At 35.3% G+C, this 22,972-nt stretch overlaps 2 protein-coding genes and 1 long non-coding RNA gene across 3 annotated transcripts; 2 read left to right on the forward strand and 1 right to left on the reverse strand.

Annotated features, from left to right (window-relative positions):
* Positions 1-1,173: 1,173 nt before the first annotated feature.
* On the forward strand, positions 1,174-10,543 carry LOC117340713 (histidine N-alpha-methyltransferase-like). The gene is made up of 7 exons (XM_033902476.1): positions 1,174-1,200; positions 3,354-3,492; positions 3,573-3,675; positions 6,174-6,277; positions 7,020-7,097; positions 9,531-9,707; positions 10,419-10,543. The coding sequence occupies exons 1-7, from the start codon at positions 1,174-1,176 to the stop codon at positions 10,541-10,543; spliced, it is 753 nt and encodes a 250-aa protein (XP_033758367.1).
* A 4,087-nt stretch (positions 10,544-14,630) lies between these two features.
* LOC117341072 lies at positions 14,631-17,285 on the forward strand. The gene is made up of 3 exons (XM_033902902.1): positions 14,631-14,893; positions 15,243-15,427; positions 16,350-17,285. Exons 1-3 carry the CDS (start codon positions 14,660-14,662, stop codon positions 17,101-17,103), a joined length of 1,173 nt encoding a protein of 390 aa, XP_033758793.1. The 5' UTR covers positions 14,631-14,659; the 3' UTR covers positions 17,104-17,285.
* Positions 17,286-18,870: 1,585 nt separating this feature from the next.
* LOC117341235 lies at positions 18,871-21,353 on the reverse strand. The gene is made up of 4 exons (XR_004535591.1): positions 21,195-21,353; positions 20,179-20,354; positions 19,781-19,862; positions 18,871-19,236 (listed from the first exon to the last, which is right to left on the reverse strand). It is a non-coding gene; the product is annotated as an uncharacterized LOC117341235 (long non-coding RNA).
* Positions 21,354-22,972: the final 1,619 nt, after the last annotated feature.

Consider the following 22,972-nt stretch of genomic DNA (forward strand, 5'->3'; position numbering starts at 1 on the left):
TAAATCGCTATTAATCATAAAGTCATGAATGGATTTTAACCCAATTTGGGCAGTAATATCCTTGGGGAAGGGGGAAAGAGTTTGTATAAATTTTTACTCTTAACCCCCAGGGGCTCGAGAGGCGGGGCCAAATAGGGAAAACAGATATTAGTCTTTAAATCGCTACTAGTCATCAAGTTAAGAATGAATTTGAACCAAATTTGGTCAGGAATATCCTTGGGGAAAGAGTTTGTATAAAGATTGACTCTGACCCCCAAGGGGCCTGAAGGATGGGGCCAAAAAAGGGAAATAGAGATTAGTCTTTAAATCGCTACTAGTCATACAGTTCTAAATAGAAATCAACCAAATTTGGTCAGGAACATCGTTTGGGGAAGGGGGAAAGAGTTTATATAAGTTTTTACTCTGAGCAAAAGGGGCCAAAGGAGCAGGGCCCAATAGGGGAAAAAGAGGTAATTCCTTTAAATTCCTACTAGTCATAAAGTTATGAATGGATTTGAACCCAATTTAGTCAGAAACATCCTTGGGGAAAGGGGAACAGATTTTGCATAAATGGTTACTGTGACCCTCCATCCCATAACCATGTATAGCATCGCTGGACGTTAAGGGATAAATATAATTCTGATGTAAAAAAAGGCCCAAGGGTCATTCCCTACCCTAAGGGACTTAGTTTCTTTAATCACAATCATGTCGTAAAAAATAATAGAGTATATGTATGAACAAATTGAGCATGAACATTATTTTGACATTTGGTCAAATCCAACCAGGTGAGAGATACAGGCCCCATAGGCCTCTTGTTTATGAGTGCAAATAGAAAGAGGCGACTTAAAGTAGGATCTAAGCGCTCATCACGTTATGGACGGGTTTTGGGTATTGTCTTGTCCGCTGGTCGCAATGTGTCTTCTCCTTCCCGACTTTCAGCAATTTTTGAGTGTGACGACTGGTTTGTTCGTTCGGTAGTATGGTTCAGTGAGGTAGCACTATAAAGTTGTCATTAGCTACGCACTACCAGAAACAGGCAAACACCGTCATACCACGGCCCCGCTTTAAAGGTACGATAATATTAACTATCTTTACATATGTGTTAAATAATTATTGGACATTCATTAGAAGAAATATTGCACGCCCATCGCTTTTAAAGTTATTTCTTTTAATTATTTTCTATATATTTAGAAAATGGCAGATGACCAAAAACAGTGTCTGGTAAGAGGGCTGACATCAAGTCGAAAATATATTCCAACATGGTACAACTATGACAAGACTGGATCGGAACTTTACGTTACAATTATCACGAAAAATGTTGGATACTATTTGACAGAAAGCCAAATTTCAATTCTGGAACACCAACTACAGGTAAATGCTAGTTATCTTGCATTTGGTGAATACAAACTTATGGAAATATGGCAGCTAAAATTCACACTTGTTGACATTTACATAATACAATACAATACAAACCTACCAGCCCATTCCTCATGGTGATTATGCTTTTCATTATCTTTTCTTCAGAGCATCAATACCAAAAGTTCAAGTAGGCCTGTGGGGTTTTCGTTGCAAAGTCATTACCACCACATTTATTTAAAGAATTCATGCAAAAACAAATCACTCATATTACATTTGTTGTCGCCTTGCAAGAAGGGAACAAGAATTGAATCCAGTACATGATCGTAAGAGACGACTTAATTTGGAATCCTTTATTTTCTCTTCTGTCTAAAAACTTTCCTCTACCTAATATCTCCCATGACACTGCCTCACGCCTGACCCCTTGTTGAGTGTTCTCCATGACGAGAAAGACTTTGGGTTCTGTCCCTGACAAAGACATTATATAGATGGTAGTTGCTACTCCAGCTTAGCGCTCAGCATTCTGGGAGTGGGATGGTTGTCAGTATAATGTGACTAAGTAGGGGTGTCGTGCTGGTTGTCTTCAATAGTATGCTTCAGTTCGGTAACATCGAATTCGACATAAATATCAAGCTATTGCAAGGAGACAAACACGAATATATAGCAGTCTCCCAAAACACACACACGAATGCATCTTCCATACTGGGAATGTCGTCCTTAAATAACCCAAGCTGTTGATAAAACGTCAAAAAATACAAATCAAACCATCGATAACAATAGTTGTAGTCACCTGTTAAAATATCTTCATTTCTACCACGATACGATGTGTTATTCCACTCTCAAGCCATTATATAAATGTGCCGACTATTGGGTATATGATATTCCGGTCTTTTGACTGGTCAAGAATTCGAACTTTGACCCGAGCTGCAATTGTTATTGACGTCATCAACACTCGAATGACGTCACATCATCGGGCCCCGGCCGTCACCTGTACACCTTATTTGCATACGCGAAATAAGACTTGGCCACATTTCCTTTTGATTCAAGCCGATATCATCAGGTCACACGACTCGTAAGTTATTTTTTAAAAGTTACAAAAGACACTCGCTAAAGCACGTGTCTTTTGTAACCTTAAATAATAACTTACTCGAGTGAAAGAAATTCCATATCCAACAACCACTCGTTGTGTAACCTCTATATATTCCATTGAACATTCCTTATTGGGGGAAATTCCTCACTACTAGACTGATTGTATATGACATTGGTGTTATTTATATATAACCGATTTTCAAACTAATCAGTTGCCTTTTTTCAAATACAAAGGCTTTAAGACATGCAAAATTATGTCTTGTCTAATAAGATGTTTAATTTTAAAGTGAAATATTAGAACTATTTTCATACAAATTAAGCATAAAACCATTGTTTTTTTTTTATTTGCCAGTAGTTGCTATACTCCAAACTTCACACTCGCCGACGTATACGGTTCCAGAGCCCTCAAAAGAACACTTAAGAGTGCGGTTAATTGCCATTCACCATGATGTTTCCAATTGATAATTGCATTGTAACGGGAAAAATCTAGTTCCGCAAATAGTCATCGGGCAAGGAAACGACAATTATTAGACAACATTTTGAGGAAAACATTACGACGGCGTACCCATTACTGACCACATCAGATTGTATTACACGGTCACATGATGATGTGTTTTAATCATATTCCATATAAATGTATATTCAATATGAAGACTTTGGTTAAGAAGTTTTACAGAGTGGGTCCTGCATTCATTAACATTGACTGAAAAGATGCTGATATTTTGCATGAACGTTCCTTAGTATACACTATTGTACAATTAATAGCGATATCGCGTTGATATGCGTGACTATTTTGCTATATGCGGATAACTTTAATTTACTGCACTTAAAATGCATGAACAGATCATTAGAAACATTTAATGGTAAATGAAAATAATCAACGAGGAAGAAAGCTGAATTAAAGGTAATTTTTTGTACCGTTTTTACAGGATATAATTCCTCAGATGCCATATGACTTTACCTTAGTTGACCTCGGAAGTGGAGACTGTTCCAAAACAAGATATGTTATAGACGAGCTACTGAAAAGACAGCAAAACCTTTCGTTTTTCCCTGTAGATATTTCTAGAGGTAAGTTACTTAATATCGGTGATTAAATTGGTTGTCATCAATTTCTTTTGGATGTTTTATCTCATATTTTTTTCTCTCAGAATTTCTGTTGAAATCTACGAAGAAACTGGCAGAAGATTATGGTGACTCGCTCGTAATCACACCTATAGGAGTGGACTACAAACAAGGAATAGAGCAACTAAAGTAAGTCGCAGTTGCTGTTTGTTATCATAATTTTAACTCGTATGTAAGGTTGAGAGGTATAAAGTAGCATTTGTGATATTTTCTACTCGACTAAACAGAAACGCACTGAGCTTCCCTTCCCCCGTACAGAGCACCTTAGCATGAAATGGAAAAAAACCCAACATATTCTATCAGGTTATATATAACATTGATGTCGTTTCTCGACATCAAACCCTAAAATTAGCAAAGCCGATAGTTAGTTTATAACTGGGGACAAACCCAGCGGACTCCAATCACCAAATTCACGCTAAAATAATGTCGTATTTGACCCAATAAATGACTTACTAAGCGGTAGGCGCATTGGACACATATAACTGCTGTATATCAATGTCTATATCCAGTTTTCTAAAAGGTTTCATTTCCTTCCCAAATACATTTTAAGAAAGATTTTATCACATCTCATAATATACCTATTGATAGGCCATGTTTATCCTATCCTTAGATGCCGATCTATTTGGAATGTCTTTTAACAGACAAAAAATGTTGTATGATGTTTTGATCAAATCTGACTTGTTTCCCCAATGTGCTAGAAAATGGAACAATGATTTTGATAATAAAGATAAGGTAAAAGTATAAATAATTATCATTCCTTATATGCGAGAATATGTATGTGTTCAATTGGTGTGCGAGAATATCGAAGTTAATATATATTGGTACAACAGAATATGTATAATCTATTGGTATGAGAGAACAAGTATGTTTTATTGGTATGCTAGAACATGTACGTTCTATATTGGTATGCGAGAATATGTATGTTTTATTGGTATGCTAGAATATGTATGTTCTACTAGTATACAAGAATATCTATGTTATATTGGTACGTAAGAATATGTATGTTCCATTGGTATGCAACAATTGTATGGTGTGTAATCATAATGTATATAGTATGCATTGGAATGTGTGTGATAACCATTATACAGAATTTCCTATGTATATGTGTGCTTATGTACTAATGTATGAGCAAATGTACGGGTGGTGTTATATAGATGTGTGTAAGTACATAGATGTTGTGTGAAGATGTTACAAAGTGCTTTGTTTAGCATGCACATGTATCATTGTATTGAATAAAAAATATCAGTTACAAAAATATGAGATTACAAATCGATTATGAACTCCGTGTCTAAGTTCCATTTTGTCTGGAGCTATGCCTATTTGGTATATTGCGATTTCGTAAAATAGCCATTTTCCTGAATTTTTTTTGCTACCGCTTGAGACTAAGTATGTGACTTTGTCTTAATGGATTACAATTTGCGTTGTTACTAGAGTCATGGCCCTTGGCACAGATGTCTTGTAATTACCTGTATTCCGGACTATTATTCGCTACCACTCGTCATTTAAAACTCATAATTAATCATATAGGATTTTAGATTAAGATTGAACCTGCTATTTATATTATTTATTTTGCTGGATTTATGACTCTTTGCATATAGGAAAATAATTAATTGTTTCTGTATATTTCAAAGAACTGCTTGCCAAATATTTCCGCTATCACTTGTCATATCAATATGTAACACAAGAATTTTTCATGAAAAAGTGATTAAAGTTTGAGTTCAATCCTATGCAACTCCCATCTATTGCTTGAGTTATAGCATACACATTAGTATCATGCAATCATGATACCATCCACATGTGATCTCAGGTGGTTGATGGTGTGTGGATGTTCAACTTAACTAACCAACCGGTAACCGAAAGAATGATGCTTTGCATATGATGTTCATGGAATGTTAAAACTTACACCTTTTCAATTAAGTGGGCGTAGGTCGTACATCCACTTCTGTTAAATTCTCAAGTCATCATTTCTACCCGATACCGATCTCTTACCCCATACCCTTATGACCAGATATTCACGATGTAATATTAACTATGATGCGTTCTGGTAAGAGAGTTGTCTCCCTTAGCATTGATTATTTATCAACAAAAATGTATGTTGAATATTACAAAAAATACAGCCGGAAAACTTTAACAAATATGGATGCCACACTTTAATTTCTTATATGAAATACTTAGACTTAATGCGATATATTTGATCAAACAACAGGAATAAGCAATCCAGTCACCAAATGAAGTACAGTACAGCATGATAACAGGACTAGTGTGTTAAAAGATGATTTAAAAGTGAATATTGGCAGAAATTTGATGGACAATGGAAAAATGCTTGAGCGCTTTTATGATGTCGGGATTAGGAATCAAAATTGCCTTTTTGAACTCTAATGGTGACGAACTTGATGAATAAAGGCTTGCACACACTTCGTCTGTCAATACACCAATTACATATTAAGGGTTACTTACTTCAGCGGTTGGTTTCATTTTTTCATACTGATTACCGTCCTATCAACTTTGTATGTTGGTTATTAAGGGTGATTTGAAACTTTTCTGTTGGTATTTTGTCCCGGTTAAAATGATGTTTTTTTTGTCTTATGTACAAGGTACCAAATTCGTGTTGTATTGGTCTGTTTTAGGCAGATTGAATGCCCTAAACTGATACTTTGGATTGGCAGTATGATTAATTTGCCGTATGACGAGCAGGTGGATACTCACAGGATGGTCTCCACCATAATGACAGGTATTGACATCTTTAGATTCAAAATTAATTGTTATCTATAATTAGTTGCACCACTGAATTAAATATTGCTACAATTACTGTTATAACAGCTATGGTTAGGCCGTTTATTGCCCTTCAACTGACTGTAGGGCGGTATTTTATTTGGCCGCCTTGTCGACATTTGGGGAAAACTTTAGGACACGTTTCTTGAAACGCCACGTTTGTAACAAGTACATTTATAAAGAAATAAAAAACATTTAAAAGGACAGCTTGGAATTTGTACGGGTATCATGCATTCGATTTAGGGCGATTTTTGTCAAGACTGTTGATACCACCATGACTAAATGAATAAGCAATATAGCAATACTTTCATCTGTGTAATATCTCGTTTAGTTGGTTTAACAAGATTAGAAGTTAAACATCCGTAGATACTTTTGGGGTTGACATCAATGTGGTTTATTCCAAACAGGTTTTAACACCTATTTCATACATAATTGTGAAAAAAATAATATAATCTAAGTAATATTGTAATATATCAACCACTAGGTGAATAAAATATTGACCAGATATATATAAAGCACTGATTCGAAATGTTATATCAATTTATCTATTTTTTGTGTCATTGGGTTAGATCATATACGGAGATTCATACAATTTGCAAATTTTTCCAGACACCAATGGAACTGAAAAAAATTACATCAATGCTTAATGTATCGATGTATGGTGTAATTATATGGTACATTTGTGTTCCCTCTTTTTCCAGACAAATGCCGACTAGTGTTTACTGCTGACATCACACAGGATAGAGACGCTAATCTTAAAGCCTACCATGTCGACGGAGGTATTTTTTTATGTTTTTTTTTCTCTCCTTTAAAAAAAAAGAAGATGTTAGTTAAACTAGTAATTCGGTGATTGATCTTGTACCGACATCAACTTTGAATTGGTATTTCTCAAAATATATATAACCATCCATCGAAAATATCATTGTTAAATGTATGTTCAAATCTTTATCTTATAGCATTATAGCCGTTGTTTTATGATCTACGGATTGCCTATTTTTTATTTTCATGAGATCCTGGTTATCATTGCTCAAATCGCTTTGTATCTCTAAAACAACTCCCCATTCGACATTGAATTTTCATCCAAGTTCATAAAAAACGGAATGGAAAATGAAATGTTGTCGCTGTATCTTCGATCTATTTAACAATTAAACGCTTGTTAGCTTGTATTTATTGTCAATATAAATGCAAGCTGAGTGACAGATAAATAGAATGGCGCCCGTTAGAATCTTAAATAAATTTTTATTTTCACCCATTTCCTTGTATGTTCATTTGAAAGAAAAGCTTTTTTACATCAACTTCCTTTCTGTGATTGAATTATAACCAATCTTGTGACAATGCTCAACATAGCGCCAAAATGACTTCATAGTTTGCTCAATCAATATCCTCACTGCGTTTGATTAATTCGTAGTGCATAGCGAAGCATTTCTATGATGTTCATCAAAATGACGTAACAATATCGTCATGTGATCTTTACGGCATCTATACGCTCATAGATCAGTCCAGATCAACACTGAGGGAATGGGAGACTGTGGTGCCAAATGTAAAAATAATGTGTGTAACAAGATGAATTGTACATATTTTGTATTTACATAAGTTATCTGTTTCCTAATGCTTAGTCATTAATATGGTAGTCGTGGATCATGTGATAATCACGTGATCTTGAATATTTTGTATATGCTGTTTTAGTGTTAGTTTTATTAATATTTCTAATGTAATTCAGAACATAATTGACATGTGCTTCGGGTTTGAGCGGTCAATTTAAAGACAATGCCTTTGTGACTGGTCAGTTCAAGATCAGACGGCTGACGATCCAATATTCAAGCTTTGCGAATAATCGATTCCGGATCAATATATGCATAATTTTGAAATCGAATCATAACAAAAGAATGAAATGGTGAATTCCCATCTTTACCTTGCTTGGACAAATGCCAATTGTGATGGACAATAAACGCATGAAATGGAAAACAACTCGTGTATGTGGTAATTTTTACGTAGAAATTGGGCACTCTCACTATATCTTAATGAAGTGAATTAAACGTAACGAATGCATTTTATACTCATATAAAATGACAACAGTACCATGTTTTTTATGCTATAAATATTTATATTGATGAACGTAACCTTATTGACCGTAAATCACAATGACTGAATCTTATATATGCACCAAAATAAGTTTTGAAGCTACATATCACGAATGACCAGAAATATGTGTAGTAAGTCGCAGAATAAATAAATGTAGCATAAATACATGAATGACAATAACATAATAACAGAGAAAGTAAACATGGTTGTAATTCCCATTCTTTCACGTGAGTGCAGTATATTTACATTTGCTTCGCATTTCCCCATTGACACAATGCTTAGAGGCAGTTGCCACCATACGCCTATAACACCCATTGCCTCAGGCTATAACACCCAGTGGGTCATGTAGCATTAAAAAAGGCGGGATTTTGTTTTGTGTTGGTTTAGTTTTTTTTCAATGTCGACAAAATGGTAAAATAATGTAAATATAAGTATTGAACAGTGATTTTAATGTTGTTATAGTCGATATGGCAGCAAGATGTATGGTGGGCAAATGTAGCATGGTAACCCTTACGGGTTCACATGCCATTTGCCCACCATACATCTTGCTGTCATATCGACTATAACAACATTAAAACCACTGTTCATTGATTAAATAACGATTTATATAAATGAAAAGGAAAGAAAGTTGATATCTTATCTAAGTACTATACATATGTATATACATATATATAACACGCATTTTACATCAGAAAAAAGTAAAACTATTGCTTTCCTGTTTTTAGCACGAATTATAGATACATTTCTTCATGCATTTAGTTGAATTAGTTAAATGACGATATTCTGGAACATGTTATTCAGGTTGGTAAAGGAAATATGATAGAAGTTATAAGTGAGGACAGTTCTAGTACGCCTCGCATTGGTCATTGGTCTGATGAAGGTGACAGTGTAGTTATAGAAACGTCACTCTTGACTATCATATAGGTTGTATCATATAACTTCTATCATATTCAAATGATGATATAATTGATGAATGCCGATTCTTTCTGTCAATGGAAATCACAAGATTACTTTGGAATATTAACATTAATATTTCATATCTGATTTGTTTTATGTTTTACAAGATTTGTATTGAAGCTGATAATGTACTTTCAGACGTTTTTAATATGCTTTCATACGTTCTATAATAGGGTTAGTTCAGCGCTTTATTGAATATGCCATCATTCGCCTGAACAAAGAGGAAGACAGCCAGATTGACATCGAAAAGTTCACATACGAGATGGATTTTATCTCTGACCAAAATCCCCATCATATGAGCTACGTCACAGCTTACCTGGAAGCAAAGGAAGATGTTAAATATCCGATACGTAAGTGGTGTATTATCGATACATATACATTTGTGTATATGTTTTTGGCTTAACTGTTTCTGTCAAAAGTTGAGTTGTCCTTTGCAAAATACATCATTTTAAAATGGAAATCAAGTTCTTCCTTGTGTAATAATAATAATTTCATAATTCAACCTATACATATCCATTTACTTAAATGCGAACTATTTAGAGACTTTACGAAAATAATGTTCTAAATGGAATGCACATTCATATCTATATCATATATGTTTTGGTTAATTTTTTATATCAAAAGTTAGGGGTCTGTTGTTCAATATATCATTCAAAGATGGAAATTATGTTTTTCCCTGTTTAAAATATTAATTCGACTTATACAAATAATAATCGATGTGAGCAATCTAGATATTTTTGCAAAATATATTTGTCTTTTAGAATAAACAAATGTATCTCTATAGTTTCAAAGTTTCGGTTCCTTACACTTTGATGAGTATAGATCCAAACTTAGGTTTCTTAGATTTTGATGACAACTTTCACTTTCAAAGGTTCTTCCTGTAGCTTCAAATTAATATCTAGGTATAGTTATTCGTTTCACCTTCAAAATAACGAGCATTAGTAGCAATGTCGTAATGGGTCGTTGTTTTCCTTAATCGATATATGTTAACGTGCAATTAAAATAAAAATGGTAACTGTATATGCTGATATACTGACAGATATCAAACAATTCTTTTACAGCCGGACTTGGTATCGACTTGACAATGACCAAAGGAGAACGACTCTATTTCCACGAAGGTGTTGGATTTAGCTGTAAATATTCAATGAAGCAGTTACAATACATTGTACTGAAAGCTGGACTCTGACTCGCCAACACCTGGAGTTATGGACAGAAACATGGCGCTTTTTGTTGTTGTACAACGGTATAAACGACATCGAGGGACAATCCCGGCGTGAACGACAACACTTTTTTTTATTCTATATTTAGTCAGCGCACCATCACGATCTTACGTCTTCCGTGAAGTTTGATTAAAAGGGGTAAGGGTTTATGTTATTGAAATCATAGTTTTTCTAGAATTTGTTTAAAATGATACATTACCAGTCAATATGTTTTAAATGCATATATCATTTATATATATCTAGTAACATTGCTTGACTTGAAAACAAAAAACGAAACGGATCACATCGTATTCAATAAGGTATACAATCCATTTAAATACCAGCTTACCTAAGGTTTTTCATACAAATTTTTTTCATAGAAAATGCTTATCTTAATGGGCTTTCGCCTTTGAAATACACACTCTTAAATGCCCAATCAGAAAAACACGCCCTGAAATACACACTCAGAAAAACACGCCCTGAAATACACACTCAGAAAAACACGCCCTGAAATACACACTCTAAAATATACACTCAGAAAAACACACTCTGAAATACACACTCTGAAATACACACTCAGAAAAACACGCCCTAAAATACACACTCTGAAATGTGAGGCTCTGAAATGTGTGTACCAGAACTCCGGATACGAACATTGTCAATCACAGATATTACGACCGCCCGGATCCGGATCCCACGAAAGCAGTTTCTAGTCATATTATCGTTTATGTATCTTTCGTTTGATAATATTTATCATTGTTTAAAAATAAAATCGAATTAATCACACTAGTGATTTACAGCTTAATTATATTTATACACATCAAAGCTTAAATGTACATACGCATGTTGGTTAATGTTGCGTACTCTTGCTGATTTGTGTATTCATGTAAAATATGTATTGTTGTACATTGTTGCAACCTGTACATTTCGATGACGTCACATTGTTTACAGATCCCGTGTTGTATCTGCAATGCCTGACACGAAGGCTTCATCCTGTGTTTTTTTAGTGTTTTAGTTAGTTTTCTTGCATTTCAATTGATCAGGTATGGTAAAACTATGGGGCGCCGTTTTACTATTTATTCCCATTTGGTGATATCACCTATTCGAATAGGTGATATCACCTATTCAATCAGTGATATCACCTATTCGAATAGGTGATATCACCAATTCATTTTTCAAATACGTGATATCACCTATTCGAATAGGTGATATCACCCATTCGAATAGGTGATATCACTTAATGAAACGAATAGGTGATATCACCAATTCGAATAGGTGATATCACTCATTCGAATAGGTGATATCACCTATTCGAATAGGTGATATCACCTATTCGAATTGGTGATATCACCTATTCGAATTGGTGATATCATCTGTTCGTTTCATTAAGTGATATCACCTATTCGAATGAGTGATATCACCTATTCGAATAGGTGATATCACTTATGAAATTTTAAAAGTGATATCACCTATTCGAATTGGTGATATCACCTATTCGAATTGGTGATATCACCTATTCGTTTCATTAAGTGATATCACCTATTCGAATGAGTGATATCACTTAAAAAATTTGGAAAACTGTATGCTCCCCAATTTCATCATGTGTAACATGTCGCAGTGAATATATAGTCATTCAAAATGGAAAATCGAGCAAAGGACGACATTTTGAAAAATGTGCAAGACATTATCATCCTTGCACAGCGTTGTTTTAATACTAATGATGTGGACACCACTAAGATTTTGTGCGACTTGAAGCACTCATTGCGGTCGCTTCGTTTAATTAGAGGTCAACTGAGCGCAAACAACTTCGATAATGTTGAATCAACGTTGACAGCGCTTATAAACCAGATAAGCATGAAAGCGGAAATGATGAATGGTGAACATTCATTTGCTCCGTCGAGAGACTCTAATGGTAAGTTGTTTAGAAACTGAATTCATTTGAAATGAAATTAAAAAAAAACAACGTATATAGATTCTACTCTCACTGGACCTCTGCTAACTAATAAGTTAATTATGTGTTTATCATAGGAAGAAAAATGGAGTTTGTGAAGATGACCTCTTAGGATGGCCACACGTTCCGCGCATCTGTTGTGCGCAACCAATGAAACAAAAATCGTGTCAGTTGTCGTCAGTGGTATGGCTCTGATGCTTGAAGTCAAGAATTGAAAAACTGAAAATAAATTAACAATATTGTAACAATGTCTACCTTTTAAGCATGCACATCGGAAAATTATCTAATAAAAACCAGTATGTTTTACGAATTGGACGTTGTTTTTAAACTTTACGACATGTGCGTGGTTTACGGCATAGATACGGAAATCGGCGATCCGATAGATTCTACCAGCATCAGTCGAGGAGTCGTCAAAAGAGTCGACTCGAGTCGAACTTCCTGAAATGATTGCCACCAGCATCCCAAACACAGCGAACTTCTCCGCAAATGGAACATGGAGAATATTGGCAGAAATTTTATAATCTTTTAGACAACCTAACCAATACAAACACCAATTTAATAATAACCGGCGACATTAACCAACACATGCTTAACATACTACCAAAATGTTATATCTCTAGAATTCTTACTAAATATCAACTTGATAATGTTAATCAATCACCAACCAGAATTACTAGTACATACTCAACATGTATTGATATATTTTATGTTAAGTTCTTCATCTATGTTTTAAAATATTTAAAGAACGGTCCTTTGAAAGAATTATCTATAAATATAATGAAGCAAATTGGGACCTAATGTTCTTCCTTAGATTGGGAAACAATAATTGGAAACGATAATGATGTAGATGTAATTAATGATAAAATATTAAACAATATCAGAACATTAACTGAAACTCACATTCCTTCAAAAAAGATAAGAATACCCCCAAATGACAAACCTTGGATGAATAGCTTGATTAGAAATAGATTAGAAAGAAAAGTAGAATTCATAAAAGAGCTAGAAACACTAACAAGGAAAGTGATTGGCTTAAGTTCAGAAACTCTCGTAATGAAGTTATTGACTTAATCCGTGAAGCAAAATCTGATTATTTGACAAAGATGCAAAATTCTCTATTAAATAAAAATACTCCAAGAAAATGGTGGCAAATAGCCAAATCAATAAGTGATCTTAATAATAAATCTACCTCAAATCCCCTCAGTGTCATTTTTATTTACTTCCCATCTAATCAAATTCCTATGGAAAGCCAATGCTTAAATTTTGCGAATTGCTGATACATTCAATGCTAACTACCCAATGCGCATTGTTTATATTTAACATATAGTCTACCGTGGCGTCCGTCGTCCGTCCGTCAACAATTAACATATTTGTCTTCTTCTTCATAACCGCTGATCAGAATATGAACAAATTTGATCAGAAGCATCCCTATGGGTGATGGAGCTGACCCCTTGGGGGCCTCTGGGGTTGGGCCTAAAGGGGTCAATTTGGCCAAATTGATTTAAACAACTTATTCTCTGAAACTTAGCAATGGTTTGACTGGTAGCATCCTATTGGGGTAGGGATTCAATATTGCATAAAGGAAGGAGCTGACCCCCAAGGGGGCAGAGGTCAGGGTCAAAAGGGGTCAATTGGTCTAAACAAGTTCTTTTCTGAAACTAAGCAATGGATATCACATTTGTGTGGTAGCATCCCTACGAGGTCGCGCCAAAAGTCAATATCATTTCATGGATTAATGCACTTTTTGGAATTTTCAGTATTAAAATAAAACCAATGTACATGTACCCATATAAAATGCTTATGATATATATTGACATAGCAATACCAGCGACAAATATACTCAAGCATCATTCTTGTTACATAACTCATGAAACCAGGTGAGCGATACTGGCCCATCTGGGCCTCTTGTTCTACCAGTTTCCTTGCCTTGATGAATTCATACATAATGATGTAATAAACAGTCCAAACCCTTTGGTATTTATCGTCCTTGTCAAACTTAATTAGTATCTTGTGTAAATATCCTGCATGAATTATTCTCCTTCAGAAAGTAGCCAAATTTTGTACATTTATTTCATACCAGGCTGAAAATGAGAGTCATTCCATTTCATCGGTTTTGAGTATGTACAATGTATTCAGTCATATTTGTTTTACAGGAATGCGGGGAAGACCAAAGGTTGTTATAGAAGAAGACCAACTTAAAATGCTTCATAATATGAATTATACGGCTAAACAGATGGCTCAGCACTTTGGATGTTCTGCTAAAGTTGTTTACAAACGGTTGTATGCTTGTGGTCTTCATCAAAGGGATAAATATTCCAATATAATAGACGATGCTCTTGATAGTGTTGTAGCTCAAACACAGACATCCTTTCCAAATGCAGGATCAGTTGTAAGTATTGTTATTTATAAGGAACAATACATTATCCTAATAAATACTTTCAATGTCTTGGCATTTTGACAGTAGGGCAGGTGTGATATTCTGTACTAAATTGACATGATATTCATTCGACTGTTTGATTTTTATGTGTTTAATTACTTTGTGGACAGAAAGATACAGTTGCATCTATGAAAGACAGGGCTATTCCACCCTCGGAGTTGACAAAATGGGGTTAAATACTCGGCAAGCCTCAGATTTTACCCCATTTTGTCACCCCGTCGGGTGGAATAGCCCTATCTGTCATAGGTACATATGAGAGGGTTATATAATCTAATCTTCTGTACTGTCTTTATTTCTTTAGATGATGAGTGGAATAATTCAGGCAAAAGGTACTCTAGTTCAAAGACAGCATCTTCGCAAGAGCATAGAAAGGGTGAATCCCATACCTGTGGCTCAACGTTTTGCAAGGACTGTGTCCAGACGACATTACCAAGTCAAGATGAGCAACTCCTTGTGGCATGTTGACGGACATATGAAGTTGATCAGGTAATATCTTTTAATTAAGGTCAGATATAGCTACTCGCATACATCGCACCTCCTGAAAACCAGAGACTGAGACCAAAGTGTACACAGGAGATGTTTGGCATTAATCGTACAGAAAACAATGAATTCTGTCAAAGATTAGGTGCAGTGATGGTGGGGGCCAATATTTCTCCCAGACTTGGTCATGAAAAACAATGATTACCCATAAAAAGATAAATCTATCTTGCACCCCCTGGGGTAAAGACAGTTCACTCGCGCAATAACGTCAAAGAAACAATCGGATAATGTCACACAGACAATCAGACGACGTCTTTGTTAATGCATTCCATAGGCAAGTTGCATATGAAATACTCAATAGTTCCAATGAAAAACGTGTTATTTTCAAGTTTCTGTGAAGTGTAGGAGAAAAATAATCTATTATTGGGGCGGGGTGTAACGTAGACAGAAATCAATCTAGTCTCAGGTGACCTATTCTAATCCCCTTTTGTCGTCCTCATGCGAATTTCATGACCCAGGGGTCTCACGTTTGCCTCTGGGGAGGGGGTAAACTTTACTATAGTTTATAAAGGGAAATCACATTTTTGACTGTAGTTTGTTTGATTTCGATTGGAATTCATTCTTACGTGGTTAACATTATCAGCATGGGATGACAGTTTGCTGGCATGCACATGTTGGCACTGACTGACCCCTAGGGGCTGATGGGTGGGGCCAAAAATGGTCAATTAAATTAACTGAAATATTTCAAATCTCAGGTGACCGTTAAGGCCCATGGGCCTCTTGTTACTTCGGGAAACCCTCAGTTTGAACTGCAAAAATCTTACCGTCGGATAGAGATTTTTCTGTCTATGTTACATCCCCATGATACATTATTTACTAGTATATGGGATATATCATTTGAAATAACTCAATATTTCCTACATTTCAGATGGGGAATATCAACACATGGAGGCATTGATGGTTATAGCCGTTTGATTGTGTTTCTTAGTGCAGACACCAACAACAAAGCAAAGACAGTATTGAGGCATTTTGTCAAGGCCTGTCAGAAGTGTGGTGTACCATCAAGAGTAAGATCTGATTTTGGAGGTGAAAATTTAATGATTGCTCTCTTCATGAACCTGTTCAACGGAGCAAACAGATACAGCCATATAACTGGTAGATCTGTGCATAACCAGCGCATAGAAAGACTATGGCGAGATGTCTTTACTCAAGTGATAGAAAAATACTATAACCAGTTTTATAGCATGGAAGACCAAGGAGAACTAGACATAGACAACACCTTGCACCTGCTTGCTTTGAAGTTTGCCTTTGTGCCAGATATAAATGACAGCTTAAACACCTTCAAAAGAGGTTGGAACAATCACAAGATCTCAACAGCCAACAATCTGTCTCCTAATCAACTTTGGTTGAATGGTGTCCTTGATAATGTCAATGATTCAAGTAGAGCTGTTCAGAATTTGTATGGCAATTCTCTAGCAGATACCTTTGAAGACAGGATTAGAGGCTATGGGCTTGATCCGGCAGAATTCACAACTGATGCTGAGACAGAGGACACAGTGTTGAGCACAGAACAGACACAGTGTCTGGTGTCGATGTTGAATGTACGTCCTCAACCTATTCCGATTCTACGTTATCGATGTTGTCTTAGTTACTTTGAAGAAAATAACATCCATTATCCCTAACATCCATTGAGTGACAGTCAGAGTCATGGAATCAACAAAACACAAGTTTTCAAAGTAGCTCTTTCGCTGTGACCAATTTGAATGAAACTTGGTACAAGGGTAGCTTAAGGGATGGATTAAAGTAGGATTGTATATGATAATGATGTAAAATATGAAAGTCACTTAATAAAATATAAACTTTTGATAGTGGTTATTGTAATTTAAAGTGGTAAATTCAAGTTTTCTGTTTGATAACTTTATTTAACAAAGCCAAAAGGACCTTAATTTGCTACATAACAGTTCATAATTACCAGTATAACAAATAGAAAAAACATCTTTGGGACATAAACATCACATGTAGTTATACTGTATTCCTATCTTAATGACAGAGATGGACATTGGACAGGGCAAACACTTGATACCCTCCAATATCATGGTGGAGCATGGTTATGAAAAACAAAGAAATCAGTTTTACAGGTCCCATTGCATTTAATTTTTTAAACATTTAAGAAATACACCAACCGTGACATGACTTTGCATTTGAAACATTGAAGAAATACATGGACTACAAATGTAAAACAAATGTGACATGACTTTTAGTTGTAACCAAATGCATTTGAGTAGTGATTTCAGTTTAACAAGTGCCATTGCATATAATTTAAATCTCCAAATACATTTCAGTATATTTAAACAACATTTAAGAAATACATTGACTAGAACAACTCTGACATGACTTTTAACCAATGCATTTGACTGGAAAAAGTGCCATTGCATTAAAGGAGTGTACATACAAATTCTTGATTAAATGAACATATATACAAGACAGCTATAAATTTGAAAGGAGTTTGCCAACAAAATTGATTCATCAATAATAAACAAAAATATATTGCAGCTACAATGTATAAACTTGTAAGGAGTTTGGCAACAACTTCACTAGAATAAACTCGTAAGGAGTTTGGCAACAACTTGACTAGAATAGACTCGTAAGGAGTTTGGCAACAACTTGACTAGAATAGACTCGAAGGAGTTTGGCAACAACTTGACTAGAATAAACTCGTAATAAGTTTGGCAACAACTTGACTAGAATAAACTCGTAATGAGTTTGGCAACAACTTGACTAGAATAAACTCTAGTTGGCAACAACTTGACTAGAATAAACTCGTAAGGAGTTTGGCAACAACTTGACTAAAACCATCAATAAACAAAAATATATTACAGCTATAAACTCATAAGGAGTTTGCCAACAAATTGACTAGCATCATAAACAATAAACAAACAAGATATCTCAGAGATCAGCTTTCGGCCATGTTGGATTCTGATCTCTCCAAAAATGTAATATGCAATACTAGACCTCATGTCAAAGGAGGTGGTGCATAGAAGGGCTAAATCGGCCCATGGCGATTTTTTTTCCCGGAAACATATTTTTGTCAAAAGCATAATATCCCAGATTATGTGGGAGGAATTAATTTCCATTCCTCAATGTATATATTCTTTTTTTGGTGATTTCATTATTTCCACATCAAACTGCATAAGAAGCTAATGTTTTCACCACTAATTATTATGGAACACATTTTATTTCCTATTTGTGAAACAAATTCACCCCATTTGTTTAAGGTTTAATTTTGTATATGAATCATCACGCTCCGTGACACTAAAATTAAATTTCATTTCGTTTTAGTGTCTAAAATGACATGTATTTGGTGAAAGTCTATCATAATATCATTTATAAAATAGGATTCGGCCATGGGCCACCATGCACCACCTCCTTTCAAAAGAAACCTTCAGTACGTTCCGAGAAGTAGCGGTAACAAGAACTGTTTACGGACAGAAGAAGGACGGACCATTGACGCAGAGTGATTTGAATAGCCCACCATCTGTTGATGGTGGGCTAAAAATGCTGTATACCTATATACATCTTTCACTCAATGAGGAAACCCTGAGCGTTCAAAATGCCAAATTCAATGTTCCCCACAAATTCCTTATACCTCTTGGATGTAGTGGGTAAAACCAGTGTATTTGCACATGTATTGGCTTTCGGGTACTTTTCGTCCCAAAAAGCAATTGTTGGTTGTGGACTGAATCCCAATGGTGGCACCTCTTTTGCTCCAGTACAAAACTGGAGAATCTGACTGAACTTTAGCGCCACAGTTTCTTCTGAAATAAGAAATATAGCAAATTTTTACAAAACATGCATTAATTACCATTACGCAAACAGAATCAATCAAAGAAAGGGGGAAAATGGATGGTTCTAGTGTTTAGCTTTATATATGCCAAGTGTTTGTTACTGTTTATTTCCAAATTGAGTCCATAATTGGCAAATTTCTAACCAGGAAGCTCCCGAGTTTGAGACAGGAAGGTGATTTCATGCATTATATGCATAAGCACAATCCAAGTTAATTTTATGAACAATTTTCATAGAATTATAACTAGGTCACATTGTTCATAAGGTAATAATTATCATATAAAATGAAGCATGAGCATGTTATGTTAATTTTTGGTACCAAAGGAAAAATCCCTCACAATCACAGAGGAATTACATTTCTTAATTGCCTTAGCATACTTTTTACTTACTGTCACTGATATTCAATTTGGTTTTCGATCAGTGCCCAAGATTATAAAACGTTCGGGTATGCTCCAATGAAATCTAATGTTATATACCATAAGTCAAAAGTGCATTTTATGTTCAGCCAACTCTTACCTTCTACCTCCTCCAAATAATCCCTCCAAAAAGCAATGCACTGGGCTTGGTTCACCCGGGAATTTGATCCTGGCTCATCGAGCTGATATTGAAATAGGTCCTCAAAATTATCCTGGGTCCTTTTCACAGATTTGAAGAGGAATAATGGTCTTAAATTGCCTATGTTATCCCCCACTTCATCGATATCAGAATGGTCCAACAAGTCGTTAACCGATTATACCCAATGATCGGCCTACCACTTGTTTGCATATTTCATAGTCCCATTTCTATTCTCTTTAAATATATTCTAGAAATTATGCTGTAATAATTGCTAAGTATTATTAAATATTTGTCCATTTACTGGGGGTTCTATATATTTCTGTTTTTGTACATGTGACAATATAGATACATGTACTCACTGTCTAAATGCCTCGCTAGTCCGATCAAACATGTATGAATGTGAGGCTGTTTTAACAAGCTGTTCCACAGATTCCTGGGTGGAACAATTGTAAAATGGGATTCCAGCATAGGTAAAGAAATGTTCCAATTTTCCCAAGGCCCGACTCCTAGCTGTTTCTGTCCGTGCCTTTAGTAGCTGTAGAAAAAAAGATGCAAATGGGACTACACAGGCAAATATTCTTAACGTAAATTTAATGTTAAACCAGCAGATTAACGGTTAATTCACGTTAAAACGTTAGATTCATGTTAAATTTTAAATAGAATTATTTTTCTGAAAAGATCCTTTTTATTACTCCAAATATTTAAGCAAATGTATTTCATAGATATACCAGGTAACCATCAAAGTTGTTTTCTTTACTGTAATGTAATAAATAAACAATTTTTTTTTATAACAAATTTGTCACACACTTTAACATGAAATTCACGTTAAAAATTTCATTTTCTAATATATTACAAATATTGTATAAAACATGACTGATGGTTACCTGGTACTGGATGTAAAATAAATTTGATTATTCTAAAAAGATGATTTTCTGAAAGAATGAAATGCATTAAAAATATAACATTATAAATTTATAACGTTTAATGTTAAATTCACGTAAAATTAGAGAATAATTACTAAAAAATTTCATGAGAATGGTTTAAAGCCCCAGCTGCTGTAGGAACTACCGATATGTGTGATGTCAATTGAAAGGGCTTGGCTTATTTCTTATCAGTATCTATTTATAGAACAGTTGAAAATACCCTCCACAATGGACATGCACACGCTTCTCATGGGGCCCCAAAGGAGATAACCCCAAACTTGAAGCGGCTTCCCATGGGGATGCTTCCTGTCAAGTTTGGTTGAAATCTGCCCAGTTGTTCGTCGCCTACAGGAAAAAATTGTGGATGACAGACGGAGGGACGACAGACTCTGCGTGATGACAAAATCTTCAACCTTGGGACCATTGTACATTCTCAATTTCTATATGCATACCTCCTTCAAGTCTTCTTTTAGTTCCCCATCCGGAAGGTCTGACCATTTAACCTTGGTTTCTTTAGGTCCAAACTGCAAGGCATGGACCAAGAGGGGAGAGAAACAATGTGGTGCAGGACCTCCATGAAAAATTGACAGTGCGATCAATCTCCCAGCAGCCAAAAATGGTTGTTGTCACAAGATGAAATTAAGAACATGCATGGAGTTCCAAAACGTTGTCAAAGAGATAATGGTCCGCTTGTAAGGGTAATTCCAGTAAACGATCTATTGGTCGTATTTTGATCACCCGGTCGAAAACAGTAAAGCAGATTTTCAATTCCTACTCATTGAGCACTAGGCATATACATGTGAAAGTTGTAGGGACTTATGCGAGGTTTATTAGTGCAAAGTCATGGGTGGTAAGGGTAAAGAACAGGGTAAACATAAAATTGCATATATTTGGCACATGTGATACCTTATTATTCATTTTTGTAACCAGTTACAGCCAAACCCCGAATAGTACCCTGGTAATCGTGACAGTCCAAATTATGTTAACATTTATCTAAGTTCATGGGGTTTTGGTTCAAAAGTCACCAGCACTTACCTGCTTTATTCATAGAGATACTTCTCGAATTTGGAGGTCCTTCAAATAAGTGGGAATTGAGCAAATGCTCCATAACAAGACAGAAATATTCCCTCTTTGGGCCTCCTTGGTCAATTCCTTCCTCAGACGTTCCAAATTCATCAGAAAATTTGATGAGTAAGTCATTTTCTGGCTTGAATGTTCCACTCGTCAATTTCCTCACTGTTGTATCCCAAATTGACGGGCTATGTATATTCATCCGAGTGATTACATGTCGGTTAATGAGTGTTTCTAATTGTGTTAATGTTATGATGAGATTCCTAAAAAGAAATAATCAAATTCTTGTAAACAATGCTTGGGTGGTTCAATATGGAAGCGACCAATATGGAAGTTGAAGGAGTAAGGCCCTTGAATTATCATTAGCACAGTGGGTCCAATTATAACTAATACCATTGGTGACTGGAGCAAGCTAAAATTATAATGGAGGTTTTTGAGAAAATCACCATTTTTAGGATTTGTGGCATACTGCCATGAAATGCAGTCACATCTGGGACATTGACCTTTACCAGGGACCTTGAAAGTTTGCAAAAATATTGTCCGCACTACTTGCCATGTACAACTTTTTAATACATATGTGTATACAAAATATTTGCGGTTTTGGGGTAAATTGACATTTTCAGATATTTGGCATATCAATAACATGCCAATTTGTAGGCCCATGGTCCTCTTGTTACAAGTAACAACACTTGGTCGATACATCAAAATGAATGTTCAAGTCATTTTAGAGATCCAACAATAAAATTTTATCATTACCAAAATTGTTAATACTACAGTATACATGTACTTACTATTCCATTAGGAGTTGTAAGCCAGGAATGGATTCTGTTGGTACATCTAATTGCTGCAGCTCTTCTCGTTGTTGGACGTCTCTACAGGAATATAATTCCGCAGATTGTATGTATTATAGATGGATGTGGATCGGTTTAGATCATTTATCAAATATGGTGATATTTCATATATATTAAACATCATGATTAGGACCATTTACATGTTCAAAGGTCAATGTCATTGAATCCCAATGTAACCAATACTACTCATTGAGACATACGAGCCTGTGACATCACACGACTATAGGCCTAGTCACATGACCACAGGCTAGAACTGACCTAAATGCAGAAACTAACAAACCTTTGTCAAAGAGGTAAATGTCAAAGGC

The sequence above is a fragment of the Pecten maximus genome, chromosome 13 (assembly GCF_902652985.1).
Source record: "Pecten maximus chromosome 13, xPecMax1.1, whole genome shotgun sequence".
NCBI classification, from domain to species: Eukaryota; Metazoa; Mollusca; class Bivalvia; order Pectinida; family Pectinidae; genus Pecten; species Pecten maximus.

What these genes read in the sequence shown, in the direction of transcription:
- LOC117340713 (XM_033902476.1), top strand. Translation starts at nt 1,174, where the DNA reads ATGGCAGATGACCAAAAACAGTGTCTG. An exon ending in CCCTGTAGATATTTCTAGAG is followed by an intron (nt 3,493 to 3,572) that starts GTAAGTTACTTA and finishes TTTTTCTCTCAG; the next exon opens with AATTTCTGTTGAAATCTACG. An exon ending in CAAGGAATAGAGCAACTAAA is followed by an intron (nt 3,676 to 6,173) that starts GTAAGTCGCAGT and finishes GGTCTGTTTTAG; the next exon opens with GCAGATTGAATGCCCTAAAC.
- LOC117341072 (XM_033902902.1), top strand. Translation starts at nt 14,660, where the DNA reads ATGCGGGGAAGACCAAAGGTTGTTATAGAAGAAGACCAACTTAAAATG. An exon ending in TTCCAAATGCAGGATCAGTT is followed by an intron (nt 14,894 to 15,242) that starts GTAAGTATTGTT and finishes TTATTTCTTTAG; the next exon opens with ATGATGAGTGGAATAATTCA. An exon ending in GGACATATGAAGTTGATCAG is followed by an intron (nt 15,428 to 16,349) that starts GTAATATCTTTT and finishes CCTACATTTCAG; the next exon opens with ATGGGGAATATCAACACATG.